The 14,671-nt window shown below is 38.3% G+C and overlaps 2 protein-coding genes across 4 annotated transcripts; both read right to left on the minus strand.

Moving 5' to 3' along the window:
• Positions 1 to 3,705: 3,705 nt before the first annotated feature.
• Positions 3,706 to 10,078, minus strand: LOC103344716 (uncharacterized). Of its 2 annotated transcripts, XM_008248339.3 has the most exons (5): positions 9,588 to 10,078; positions 7,187 to 9,512; positions 5,701 to 6,270; positions 4,794 to 4,969; positions 3,706 to 4,688 (listed from the first exon to the last, which is right to left on the minus strand). In XM_008248339.3, the coding sequence occupies exons 1-5, from the start codon at positions 9,900 to 9,902 to the stop codon at positions 4,056 to 4,058; spliced, it is 4,020 nt and encodes a 1,339-aa protein (XP_008246561.2). In that variant the 5' UTR covers positions 9,903 to 10,078; the 3' UTR covers positions 3,706 to 4,055. The 2 variants fall into 2 exon arrangements, with proteins under 2 accessions (XP_008246561.2, XP_008246560.2); XM_008248338.3 differs by having other exon boundaries at positions 7,187 to 10,078.
• A 1,522-nt stretch (positions 10,079 to 11,600) lies between these two features.
• On the minus strand, positions 11,601 to 14,062 carry LOC103344717 (Transport protein particle (TRAPP) component). Of its 2 annotated transcripts, XR_016126611.1 has the most exons (5): positions 13,905 to 14,062; positions 13,395 to 13,506; positions 13,077 to 13,308; positions 11,859 to 11,950; positions 11,601 to 11,741 (listed from the first exon to the last, which is right to left on the minus strand). XR_016126611.1 is itself a non-coding variant. In XM_089051508.1 (4 exons), the coding sequence occupies exons 1-4, from the start codon at positions 14,060 to 14,062 to the stop codon at positions 11,922 to 11,924; spliced, it is 531 nt and encodes a 176-aa protein (XP_088907634.1). In that variant the 3' UTR covers positions 11,601 to 11,921. The 2 variants fall into 2 exon arrangements, 1 of the variants encoding a protein (XP_088907634.1); XM_089051508.1 differs by having other exon boundaries at positions 11,601 to 11,950.
• Between the last annotated feature and the right edge of the window lie 609 nt (positions 14,063 to 14,671).

Raw genomic sequence — 14,671 nt, forward strand, 5'->3', positions numbered from 1 at the left:
TTGCTGTTGGATTTAAGAAATCGACAGTTGTTAGTTTTTGGGTTTATTTTGGGTGTGTTTATATACATTAAATGATATAGGGTTTCTTTATAGAACTATGTCTAGGAATTGATATTTAACTAATTTTCTATAATTTTTTTTGGTAAAAATAAAAACTAGAAAGTGCAATGCCCCATTAATATTATATCTTTTTTGCAACAAACTCTGCTGTTAAATTCAGAGAGACGGGTCATCTCACTACTAGAACACCAATATTGTCCCCAACTTAACCACCTATAAAGCCCAGTAGGTGTGAGATTTTATCACAAAAGGCCTCAGTGTTATTAGTAGTAGAACCATTCATTATATTTTGTCTTTTATTTAGTCAAGTTTCCAATGTGAGACTTATATCTTCAACATCTGCAGCAAAAGAAAATAGTCTAATGCTTGAAACTTTGGAAAATATAGTATGAACGAAATTACATCACAAAGCCAGAGTCCAAAGTTAAAGGACAACAACAACTAGAAAAACAAAGCATACAAATATAAAGACTAGAGGTAGAAGACGACCCAACCAACTGGTGGTGGCATCGTCAAATTCCTCACTAGTCCCAAACTAATGATGGGGTTGACAATGTAACCCATCCTTATTAAGAATGCATATCAGTGAGGATGGGGTCTATTAACCTAAAATGATAGGCTCATCCTCGACATTTCTTTCTTGGCCAAGTAGTATGCTGCCAGGTTTGCGGTTCTGGGAACCCAAGACCAACTACACTCATTGAATTCTGCTTGAATCTCTTTTATCAATGTGAGTACAAGATACATATGCCACCTGCCTCTTGAAATGGACCCTTGAAGAGCATTGATAATCTCCCTGGAGTATGATTCAATACAATGTGAGCACAATCCTGATTCAATACAATCTGAGCACAATCCTGCTGCTTGGCTAATTTTCACCCCCCCAACACAGCCAAAGCTTCAGAGAGTAAGGAGGAATAAGCTATAATTGAAAGAGCCCCACCTGCCACAAAATACTCCAAAGCACTACAAAGTACTATTCCCACACCTGCTTGTTGAACAGTAGATCGCCATGAAACGTCTACATTAACTTTGATGATATTACTTAGGGGAGGAGACCACCACTGAGGTGGTTTATACACTTGAGATGTACCATTCCGAAGTTGATTGAGGGAACGCTGAACCTCCAAAAAAATTGCCACAAGAGGTTTGGATTGCCCTTATAACTGAGAGGGGATGTGGGGCCTTATGCTCCATAACAGCTTTGCAATAGGCTTCCAAATGTGCCAGCATTTGTGGGCAATAATAGTACTCATCCATTCTCGATCGGTCACACTTAGAACCCCTCATTTGTGATTGACAACAACCATCTATCCATACTTGTGATCGCTCCCTTGTCTAACTTGATATTCAATTGGCCACCAAACCACACAAGTTCAACCCAAGGACAGAGTAAGAGCATGTGTTCAACATATTCGGCAAATTCACCGCAAATAGAGCAAATAGGGGAGGTGCCCATTTTTTGCAGAAATAAGTTCTCCTTCGTGGCAATTCCATTCCAAAAAGCTCTCCAAATAAAATTACAAATTTTTGGGGGAGCTTTTGTTTGACAAACAAACTTCTACCAAACCACATCAACATTGCGAAAAGAGAAGGATCTATTTTGTTGCCGAGTAATTGAAGAGCTATGCAGCCAATTATACCAAGATTTTACGAAGTAGAATCCATTCTTTTTGAAAGGCCACACCAGTCTATCTTTATTCCTCAGGCTTGCAAATTTAATCTTGGAAATGGCTTCAGCAACTCTATCATCAATCAGGTGTCGAATTAGATAGAGGTTCCAATTACGGGTATCAAAATTAATAATGGAATTGACTCTTTGCTCTAAATCCACCATACCATTAGCCACTGGTTGCAGCCTTCCACCCTCAAAACCTATAATCCAATTATCAACTCATAGCCTAACCTGAGAGCCATCAAGAACTTGCTAGTGAGCGCCTTGCAACAGAATATCCATCCCCTACAGTAAACTAGCCCACACCAGGAAGCCCGACTACCCTTTCTGGCTTGAAGAAAAATTTCATTTGGGAAATAAACACCCTTCAAAGTTTTTGCCCAAAGAGAGTCAGGTTCGGTGATGAGTCTCCAACATTGCTTAGTTATCAACGCCAAATTAAATTCATGAAGGTCACGGAAGCCCATACCACCAGACTGTTTTGAGAGATCTAAAAATTTCAACTGATCCAGTGTATCCTTTTCTCATTTCCACTCTGCCCCCACCAGAAATTTGACATTAACGAATCAATTTCCTTACAAATTTTGGAAGGGAACACAAAGATGTGCATTGGATAAGTTGGAACCACTTGAACCACTGCTTTCAACAGAACCTCACAACCTGCCTGCGAAAGAAATTGTTGTTTTCAACCTTGGATTTTAGACATAATCCTCTCCTTAATGTATAGCAGTGCCTCACACTTTGAGCGGCCCCAAATAGTAGGGAGACCAAGATACCTCCCAGGATCATCAACCTATGATATCCCAAGAATATGGCAGAGACGCTGGCCTAAATTTGATTGAGTATTGGGGCTGAAGAAGATAGTTGATTTGGCCAGACTAATTTGTTGTCCAGACGCTTTACAAGACTGTACAATTCTGCTCTGAGGCCCTTAGGAAAATTAAGTTATTATCGACAAACATGAGATGGGAGATAGTAGGTCCCGACCAACTTAATTTGACGCCCTGCAAAAAACCAGATTCGCAAGCCTTAAGCACTAATAAGGAGAGAACCTCGCTCACTAATAAGAACAAGTACGGGAAGAGTGGGTCTCCTTGTCTCAATCCGCAGGTGGGTTTAAATCTTCCTCTTGGCTGTCTATTAAGGATCACAGAAAAATGCACCGTTGTGATACATCAACTCCACCCATCTCTCAGTGAACCCCATTCTAATCATCACAGCCTCCAAGAAATCCCACTCCTCGCGGTCGTACACTTTATTCATATCAAGTTTGACTCCCATTTCGAACATCTTCTTCGATTTCCTTAACTTCAAGTAATGGAATACGTCATGAGCCAGGATAATATTATCTTGAATCTGGCACCCATGGACAAGGGCATTTTGGATGTGATGAATGAGGTTGGGCATGTGAGGTTTGAGCCTATTGCCATAATTAGAGAATTTTATACGAATAATTACACAACCCAATTGGATGAAATTGGGAAACTGTCTCAAGACGGGATTTTCGGAATCAGCACTAAGTGGGTTGAGTTGAGGGAAATTGGGAAGACAATACCTTCCAAAAAATCTCACTGTCCCTTGCACCTCAACAAGAATGGTGTCCCAATACGCCTAATAGAACATTCCTTGAAACCCGTCAGGCCCTGGGGCTTTCATTCCTCCACCCCCCTCCAAGATTGGGCTAGTCAGCGCTGCATTCATCTTGTCACTAACAGTATGAGAAACACAATCAAGTACATCCCCCCAATCTCTGTGACCACCAGTTGTAAACAAATTTTTGAAATGTTCCTCCAGTCTGTCTAATTCCCTCTGGGTTTTCAATCCAAACCCCATCATCATTCTTGATCTTAGAAACGTTGTTGTGGCGTCTACGTTGCAATGTTGTTGTTTGGCATTTTGCCCTGGTATTGTTATTCCAGTGTGACAAAAACAAAAAACAAAAAAAGAAATTACATCACGTGTGAAAGAGGTTTATGCAAATCAGGGTGGTGAACCAAATATATTAAAGAAAGAAACTAGAGTGCAGCAATCAGGTACTGCCTTAACATTATCACTAACCTGTAATAAATCCACATAAACATCTAGCCTAGAACAAAACAGACCAAAAAACATTGTATGAACAGTAAACATGTTCCCAAAATATTTCAAATGCTCCATCTATGTTGTCAAGGGTTCCCTACAGTTGCTTCTCCAAAATGGAAGTAGTGCAACTCACAAAAGCAAGCAGGCTGGCAACCTACCAAAGATGGGCAGCAGCACTGCAGACTGGGGAGCGGCCGCCTTTCGGGAATTACTATGTACACATCTGAGGCAGTTCATACTAGGGTTGATAAGTGCCAAGTGGAGGAGGGCTGGGGGTGAAGTGATGCGGCCGATGTATTCCAGAATTCAGCATTGCACCAGTTTCGTAGTCGTTGGCATACATACCAAACTGCCGCAGTCCACAATTAGCGCCAATTCCATATTCGTTGGCCGCAGCCATACCAAACCGCCCAGGGTGTCTATAATTCTCATGCTGCCAAGATGGCACACTTCTATGCTGATAGTCAGGACAGGAAGTTGGCATTCGATATAGTCTAGCAGCCGATCCCCCCGTTCGTTGGAATTTATTTGGATGCTGTTGTTGTTGATGTGGTTGAGCCCCTCTGCGTTTATTCCAATTTGTCTGCTTTTGTTGTTCAAACTTATTAGCCTCTTGTTGTTCAGTCTTGATGGCAATAACTTTACTCTGTTCATGTTGTTCAACTTCGCAGACAAGAGATTTGTTCTCCTCTTGTCGCCCAACTTTGCAGGCAAGAGATATCGCTGAACGTCTTTGACCCTCCTTTATTTTCTCAACCATAGCTATTTGTAATTCAATCTTCCCAGATGGGTATACAGACTCGAGATTGCAATCTCTGATGCACTGAATCACAGCTCTTAAATCAGCAATTTCATTATCTAAAACCTTAACCTGTGAGCAAAAAAACATAGCACGTAAGCTTTACAGCCATACAATTTTCCTATACTTAAATATTCAGGAACCAAATATTGGTCAACCAAAGAAGAGCTAAGGTACCTTTTCATCTAGTGATTTCTTTGTCTTGCAAATTCTCCTGTTCCAGTTCTTTGTATTCTCCACAAACTTTTCTAAGAGTGGAACAGCGGGGAAAGTGTCAATTAACTTGAATGTGCAAATCAACCTAACAGCCTCAATCAGTTGCCTTCTTTCAATAAGATTCCGAATAAAATGGGCTGCATGTAAAAAAAAAATTGCAGGATTAACCAAAGTACTCCACGGAAGTTTCAAAAGGAGAATACAATAGCCCAAACTTAAAAGAGGGTAATGTTGGCAAATGCATTAACAAAAGAAGAAAAAATATTTAGGATGGAAAAAGAAGAACAGAGAACACAATCATATTTATGCAAGGAAAACACAGAATACCAGTGGAGCAAGAACATGAATTCACCAACTCTAGTAGTAGGAGAGGATAATCATTCACAACAAACTGGATATAAAACGAATCAAGAGCTACAAATCTGCATAAATATACTGAGGTTCTGAACCACAGAGTGATAAACCATTCACTTAGAATATATTATAAAACCCAATGTAAGGGATTGTTTACATATTGATTTTGTTGGGTTTTATAAAATATTCTAAGTGAATCTTAACTTCATTGTACATTTTCCTAATTCCTAACCTCATATCATGAATTTTATCTTCGAAATTAAAAATCTTCAAGCCATTTGCTAATATTCGACCCATTAGCAGTCAATACCGACCCAAAGATAATTATCACTTTAGCACAAGTGACACAAGAATGGGATATAGGACACTCAGAGTTACAAACACCTATAGCCAAAACACTGTAAATTGCAAAAGGAAATTAAAGAGCCTACCAAGGAATAAACAAGATTGATGGTAAGCTAAACACAAACAGCACAATGAACACAACATGAAAATTCATATTCAAGAAACTTACCAGGGATCTTATCTGCAAAACTGAGTTTCTGACATAATTCTCGAGTCTGTTTATCCTGAGAAATCCTCCCAAGAAGCGATACCATATCATATCTAGGAAAGGTAGAAAACAACCCATATGTAGCAATAAACTGCAAAAAACCCAAATGTTCCAATGAATTTTGAGTATCAGCTCCCATTTTTTCTTTCCACTGGATTGCTAGATTTCTTGCATCATCCTTCACATGAGGTCCAACATGCGGTGAGATACAAATTAGCTGCTCCAGTAGGTTGATGAAACTCAACATGACAGTTTCTCTAGAACGAACATCCCCATTTCCCCAGTATTGAGCAAAAGAATTTTGCATCACATCCAACACAAATTTTGCTGGGTCCAACGACGTCTGAAGAGCAGCCAAAGTTTCACTTTGTATTAAATGATTCCCTCTCGCAAGCTCATGTACAAACCCCTGCAAATTCCTTGCATCTGTAGTAGCAGTTAGTTGAAGATTCGGAGAAGAAACAGCTGCTGCATTTTTGGTCAGGGAAGATTCTGGTTTCTCAGTTTTGACGGGGGAACAAATGATGCTGGCTGTGCCAAAAAAAAAAAAATTGCAGTAGACAGGTTAGTGAGTGAATAATTCTGAACTTAACATATTAAAACATATTTATAGCATTATGTGCAAATTGTGCTTTGAGTGTTGTGTGGAGTGGGGATGGGGATAGCTATTAGGTTCAAGTCTTACCAAGCAAAACCCCGAAATTAAGAAAAGTCTTGTTTTGAATATATGAGAGCATCAGACGGTATTATGGGCAAGTTGGAGATAGAGACTGCCCAAATGGCTAATTTAGAAGTACAAGCAAAATTTTCAATAACAAGAGCTAGGACGAAATGGTATCAAGATGCTAAAAGACTTGAACAAGATATTCATAAAGTAGGGGCAACTTAAACCATTAATGATTTTCAGGACAGCACAAAGGACAAAGCATTTCTTATAAAAAAAATAAAGAGGGAAAAACAATTTGCAATGTAACATATCATCTTTCTAGAATAAAATAACAAGGCCTAAAAAGGACAATGGTTTTGAAACATTTTTAAAAATCATTGATTGCAGAAACTTCTTTGAGTAACAAGTACTCTTCAACACTGCTCTAAAAACAAGAGTAAAACGCATGTCCAATGGGAAATTGTAACCAATGCTACTCTACAATAAGAATTATAATCATTAAAACTTTTTCCCTCTAAAGAGAAGCTCCCATAAGGCAAGAAATCAGAATTTCAGAACTGTTCTTTGTGGCATTCATGGGTCATCACTGTTATAAATTGACAATGACTCACAGGCCTATCCCATCCCACAACATGCAGAGGGCATTTTGCTCTGGTATAGACTTCTATTTGTTGGGTTGACAAGGGTCAGAAATATAACATATAACCTAATTAACTATACAAATTATAAACTCAGATCCAAAAATGTGAAAAAAACAGTAAATAAATGAAAAGAACTTACCAGATCCCTTTTCTGTGCTACCAAGGGCCTGGGATAATTCAGTTGCCTGTTCATACTCGGCAATTGTAGCAACAAGACTTTGAAGCTCCTTCCCATCATACTCAGAGGTGATTTCATACGTAGTAACAAGCCTCAAAAAACCCAAAATCTCCAACCAATTCTCGGTTGCCCCCGTCATTTTAGCCTTCCAGTCACCCGCCAACTTAATTGCTTCTTCTCTCACCGGAGGATTAATTTGTGGTGAGACTTTCTTTAAAGCCTCTAACAAAAGAATACAACTCCTCCTAATAACTCTCAAATCAAAATTACACTCCCTGTTGTCTACAGTCGAGTTTGAGGGGTAAAACCCTTGCATTGCATCCAAAACCAATTTTGCTGGGTCCAATGAGGCTTCAAGAACAGCTGAGATTTCGCTACCCACTAAATCAATTCTCTTCAAATGCTCATTCATGAACAACTGCAAGCCTCTACCATCCCTATAGATGCTGGATTGATTAATTGCAGAAGAAGGAACAAAGGCCTGGTTGGAAGGGATACATTCCAGTTGCTCAATCTTCACTTGAGAATGAAGGGCATTAGTTTTCTCTTTCGCTTTCAGGTTTCGGGTATGTTCTTCGGTAGATTTTTTAATCGAATCAAATTCTTTCTGCTTCAATTCAATCCCTTTGGCCTGGTCTTCAATTTGCCTTTTTTTCAATTTCATGTTTTGGATGTGTTCTTCACAGGATTTTCTGATCGAATCAAATTCTTTCTGCTCAAGTTGCCTTTCTTTCATGTTTTGGATGAGTTCTTCAGTGGATTTTCTGATTGAATCAAATTCTTTCTGCTTCAATTCAAGCTCTTTGGCCTGGACTTCAAGTTGCCTCTCTTTCGCTTTCAGGTTTTGGGTGTGTTCTTCTGTGGATTTTTTAATCGAATCAAATTCTTTCTGCTTCAATTCAAGCTCTTTGGCCTGGTCCTCAAGTTGCATTTCTTTCGATTTCAGGTTTCGGGTGTGTTCTTCAGTGGATTTTTTAATGGAATCAAATTCTTTCTGCTTCAATTCAAGCTCTTTGGCCTGGTCTTCAAGTTGCCTTTCTTTTGATTTCAGGTTTCGGATGAGTTCTTCACTGGATTTTCTGATCGAATCAAAATCTTTCTGCTTCAATTCAAGCTCTTTGGCCTGGTCTTCAAGTTGCCTCTCTTTTACTTTCAGGATTCCGTTGTGTTCTTCAGTGGAATTTTTTATCAAAATAAATTCTTTCTGCTTCAGTGCAAGCTCTTTGGCCTGGTCTTCAAGTTGCCTCTCTTTTGCTTTCAGGATTCCGTTGTGTTCTTCAGTGGAATTTTTTATCACAATAAATTCTTTCTGCTTCAGTGCAAGCTCTTTGGCCTGGTCTTCAAGTTGCCTCTCTTTCAATTTCAAAGTTAAGGCGTGTTCTTCAGTGGATTTTTTTATCGAAAATAATTCTTTCTGCTTCAATTCAAGCTCTTTGGCCTGGTCTTCAAGTTGTGCCTCTTTTGATTCCAGGTTTTGGGTGCGTTCTTCATTGGATTTTTTGATCGAATCAACTTCTTTCTGCCTCAATGCAAGCTCTTTGACCTGGTCTTCAAGTTGACTCTCTTTCATTTGAAGTCCCTTAGACATTTTATCCAAATGCTTCTCGCCATCTCTGATCGATTTTTGGAGTTCATCCAAATTCTTTTCTTTCAACTTAACCTCGTTGAGGCGTTCACTTACCCTCTTGTCCATCAATTCAAGTTCCCTCGCTCTGAAATCAAGTTTACACGACCACTCCTCCATTGAATTCTTACGCATACCAAAATCTCTCTCTTTCAAATCTATTTCCTTAATATTTTTCTCTCTCGATTCGAGTGTATTAGAGCACTCCACTAACGATTTTTTAATCAACTTAAGTTTCTCCTCTTTCAATATCAACTTCCTGTCGCATTCCTCAATCGATCTTTTCGTTGCTTCAACTAGCTCTTCTTTCAAATCAAACTCTTTCTTGTGCTTCTCAATTGACCCAAGAATCTCATTCAATTGCCTCTTCTTCAACTCTATGTCCTCAACGTACTTGTTCAACGCTTCTTGAAAGCGTTTCACTTCCTCCTCCTTAGACTCGGCAAATTTCGACTTCTCTTCCAGAATTTTCTCGACCCAATTCAAATTTTCGGTCCCCTCTTTAACACGCCGGTCAATCGAATCAAACTCCATCTCCTTCTCTTCCACAATTTTCTCAACCCAATTCAATTTTTTCGTCCTCTCTTTAACACGCCGGTCAATAGAATCAAACTCCATCTCCTTCTCTCTAACAAACTTCTCAACTTCCATCAACCGATTCTCCTGAACAATGACCTCATCGCTGTGTTCTTGAATCAATGAAAAAAGTGAATGCAAGTGGTTTTTACAGTCAGTTACCTCTTTCGATTTCTGATCGATCAATCTATCAAGGCCGTTCAACTCGCAGGCTTTTGCTTCCTTCTCCGAGCGAAATTCCCACTCTTCGGCTTCCAACTTCGTCTCCCGGACTCCGATATCCTCCTCGCGGGCCTCGAGTTCACGGAACCGGGTCTCTAGCGAGTTCCGAGTCGACTCAAAGTGGTCGTCTAGGTCCTTCCACTGCACAGTAAAAATGAGGAACGAATTAGCTTGCGCATGTATAATATCGTACGCCTTGGCCAGGCTCCTCTGCTTGAACTCAGACTCTTTCAAATCCGACTCTATCTTCTCCATTGTCTCCGTCGTGGTGGAGATTCGGGAGACTAAAAGCGAAGAAAACAAGAAAAACAGCAGCGACGAAACCCTAGAAACAGTGGAGGAGAAGAAAGAAGAGAGTGTGGTATGTGGTTTGTAGCTTCTCTGGATTTTAAAGCGAACGCAAAGAAACCTGTAGTTGTTTTGTTTCTCACGGAAGTAGGGGGAGTTGTAAACCAAAAACAAAGAGGAGAGGGAAAAGTGGTGTGTGTAGTAGGGACCACGCAAACCATACAGCTTGGACACGTGTGCAAATCTTTCCACCCTCCCATGGGCCTGTTCCGTTCGATATTTAAATCAAACAAAAGGAAACTCTTCAAATTAAGTAGATTGCTTTTCTATTTTAAAAACAACAAAATGTAAAAAAGAAAATTAAAAACAATAAGAACAACAATGATGAGATGATGCACGAGGCAAATAAGCATTCTAATTTGACAATTAAGAATGGGAATTTGGGACTTATGCCAAACCTCATCACAGAAATCATCTTTTACAATCGTCTCATATCCCTTCTCCTTACTTCTACACATCTAGAACACTAATTAGGAGACAGGATATTATGATAAGAACGCATTGAAGGGAAACAATTTAGAAGATTGACAAAAGAAGAAATAAACACTGGTTATATTGACTTGATGCATATCTAAACAAAGACAAAAAAAATATTCATTCTCCAATCATAAAGATCTCAATGCAGATAAACTCAGGCATAAGAGGAAATTAAAATCAATTCCATAACACCCATAGGCTTGCCAGAAATTATACATATTCTCACCAACCCATGATGCACTGAATAAAAAGCTCAGACACCAGTCCCAATTTATAAGGGAAGAGTCAAATGAATTTATCTCTGGAGTTGTTTTACCGTGTTAGTGTGGACTGCAGAGTTTATTGACATGGCTCTAAAGGTAGCTTGTGGGGTTTAAATAGAAAATCTCTTTTATTTCTTATTTTTTCAGCTTGGGGTGTATGTAAGGGTAGTTTGGGAAGATAGTGGGGTTTACTTAGAAATTGTGAGAATTTAAATTAAAAGTTGGGGTGAACTAGAACATGGGGTGAACTAAGAGAAGTGTGGGGTTTAAATAGAAAATAAATTTTTTTGACCTTTTGCAGACGACAATTAGAGCGCACCACCGACGGTTGAGGTGGAATCCATTATCTTCCTAATTTTACTCCCACTAGGACTATTACAGTAGTACTACTCGAATCAATTTCTAATAAGATTTTAACTGCTCTCATTATTTGGAAAATATAACGGAATATATCATTACACCCATAATTACCAACGCTTGGTGAGATTTTTTACTAGAAACTTCCTTAAATAAAATCTAGGAAACACCTACAATTTTTTAATAAATAACTAGCCTTTTGACAATGCCAAACAATATTTTTTAAATATATTATCCATTTGATAAATTGATTTCTTTTTTACATTTCCATTAAATAAGGGTATTTTGAATTATAAGTTCATTATCTCAAACAAACACACACACTTATCCTTACTTCGTCAATTTTAAATAACATTTGTGTCTCAGCCGTCCAATTTCATTTAGAGACAAGTTTAAAATCATCCAACGGTTCTGCATTTGGTTGAGCTGGATGAGAATTACAAGGAGAACGGACAGTAGGCCCATCATATCACATATCAAATTCCTAATTCCTATAAAATTTTGAGGATTTCACTGAATAAAACATAATTAAATCATCATTCTAATTATAAAATACAATCATGTAGTCTCAGTTCAGGCAAACTTTCTGATGCGAGGAGGACACCGTCTCATATAAGGATAAAAACAATTTTTGCTTCTCAACATTCTCCTATAGCATTGCAAGTTGCAACAGAGATTTTTCCCAAATACTCGTGTTAGTTTGAAGATTACAAGGAAATTCTGAAATCAAGTAAAAACTCTTGTAAAGGAGAGAGGAGAAGATTACAAATCTTGATAAGTCGATGTATTAAACCCTAACTGTTTTGACAGTTCCTTGGAGAAGCATTCATCAGGGCTTTATACGAACCACAAATGAACCTGTTCAATAATTTCAAACAAACACTATTACAACAGGGAGTGCCAGTAAACCAAGAAGATAACTATAATGAATGGAATATTTGTCAATAAGGTCATAAAATCGTGTCAGATTCAGTGCACGAAATAATGATGAGAAAAACAAGTATAAAAGAAGATAGATATTTATTGATTCAAACTGAAATCAAGGAGCAAGAACAACAAAGGAAAATTCCCAAAGGATAAAACTCACCCGTCCTTTCTAATTTAGAAAAATTTAGAATGAAAAAAGGGTTAACTCTGAATTATGACTAAAGTAGAGGAGAAGAGTCAAGGCTTTTGATGCTAGTATTAGGGCAGAACAAATTTTGCAGGACGAGCTACTGGATCTACTGACATCATTGATATCCCAAGCAATAGTCAAGGCGAAACCTATGATTCACCTAAGAAGTGTCGATCTTATAGGAAACAGATACTTGAGCCCAGAAGCAGATCATACAGGGTTCAAAGGTGCTGCTATCCAGACAGATTATGGCTGAGTTCGTCACTTTTTATGCAGGCAACTTGGAATTCTAAGCATGGTTGCAACTCGCACAGCAAAATTCCCCAAGAGTTCTCCACTTTTTAATGTTTACCAAGTAATTCACTGTTCTCTAATTAAAGATGAGCCACCTAGAATAAGTTGAAGACCATTAAACCAACTAGCATAGGTGACCAATCATCTCGTGACAATTCCATAACTGGACCATTGAATTTCATGACTAGTGCGAAACAATTGGACATTTATATTCAGTAGCTCAAAATACCATAACTTAAATAAGTTTTGGTAAGAGTATTGAAATGGTATACTCATAAGCAATTAACACTGCAATAAGTTATGCTTAACACATAAGTGGATTGAGGAGGGCAATGAATTATTGCAGGTAAGTCAAGTTATCCGACTTCACATGTCAAGGAGATTATATTCGTGGAAAACCAATTCAACATAAAGCATTGTTAGCTTGATGAATAGACAATCTGCAACAATGATCATCATGCAACATAATATTAAGAACCCCAAGACAATTCATGATCGAGGGTTGTAAAGGTAACTTAATGTGCACAGAAAATGTATTTATAATTCAAAACCGCTAAATGGAGAGCTACTTACAAGCAGGAAGCTGGGATGTGTCAGCAGAAACAGCACAAGCAATCCCCAAGTTATGAAGAGCCCCCTTTATGACTCCACATGAGAAATGGAGATGCATGTTTGGTTCTTGTGCTGCCTTGCTTTCATCCGCAGCCTCAGAATTCTCTTGAGATAAGTCTCCGTTTTCAGAAGACGGATCAAGGGACATGCGTGAAACCCATCGAAATCGATTATCTTGCAATACAAAAGTACCCTACAATATAAACAAAGACCATCTTACTCTGATCAGATTCACACAATGAAAAAGAACCCCAACTCAGAATTGATTCTAAAATTTACCCTATGATTGGTCTTTAAGTTGTCTATCTGCTTCTTGAAGAGCTCGGACCAGAAGTCCTTGCAGATGAACTTAATTGCATCTAGATGATCAGTAAACCGAGGCCTCTCCATTGTGTACCTAACAAGTAAAATTTAATCATCACTGGCTGCACCCTCAAAAATGCCTTCCATTTTTATTATAAGTAAACAGATACATATACTCTCACTCACTGCTCCTATTCCTATAATTTGATTGGGATCAAAAAATAAAAAGGCAAGGGCCGCATATGCATACAGGTGGTCTGTTTTCCTACAACTTCTCAACAACCAAACACCCTACCAAACTCTTATAAACGAAAAAGAGAAAAAAGTCTGAAATCAAACTTAAAATCAAACACTTGAAAATACGCATTTCAGATCTGAAAGCCCAATTGCTATGAAATCAAACAGAGGCTATTCGAATACAATGAAATTGAAGAGCAATCATGGAGGGCAGGGCGTAGAAAGGGGTTTGAGATAGAGTGCGGGAAGGTGTACCGCTCGGAGAGCTGGTGGCCGACCTGGTAGCCAATAGCGTCGATCCTGCTGGCGGCGAGCTCAGGCTTATTGGCGTATAGTCGATTGCAGTACATAGAGACCATCTCTGTTAGTAGACTGTCCACGCAGCTCTCTGAGACCTCTCTACCCATCTCTCTCTCTCTCTGTTTATCGCTCTCGCGCTCTCTCTGTGTATTTTGCTCTGCTCCTCGTTTCTCCTAGACCAACAGAAAAAAAATTGAAATGGTCTGAGACCAACAAAAAAAATCGAAATTGTTTTTTCTTTTCGAAAATACAAAATGTAATATAGGCCATGATATGTGATTGGGCTTCTTTGTTAACTTTTTATCCTTTCAAAAGAAAAAGGTCATTGGGCTTATACACTATTTACCTTCAGGTGATCCCAACCATCTATCTTTTAGGTATTCAGAGAAAAAGTATATCTGCAGAAGTAATTTAAATTCAAAACCATTTGATCAATTAATGGTTATCATTCATTCGAGTTTTTTTTTTTTGAAACACCGTCCGTATTCGTTTATTTTGTTTGAGCAATTTGTCTTCTTCTTTTTTTTAATAATTTTCAATTTATCATTCTTTTTAGCCTTAATAATTTTCAATTTGTCTCCTTTTTTTTAATTTTTTATAAATGATCTATGAATGAAAACTTAAAATATAAATAATTCATAAAATTGAAATAGAATTCGTAGTGACCCATTCGAATTACGTTAGGAGTCTTTCGTTGTTGCCAGATCTAGAGAGAT

Source organism: Prunus mume, linkage group LG1 (assembly GCF_029339155.1).
Source record: "Prunus mume cultivar Tortuosa linkage group LG1, ASM2933915v1, whole genome shotgun sequence".
NCBI lineage: Eukaryota > Viridiplantae > Streptophyta > Magnoliopsida > Rosales > Rosaceae > Prunus > Prunus mume.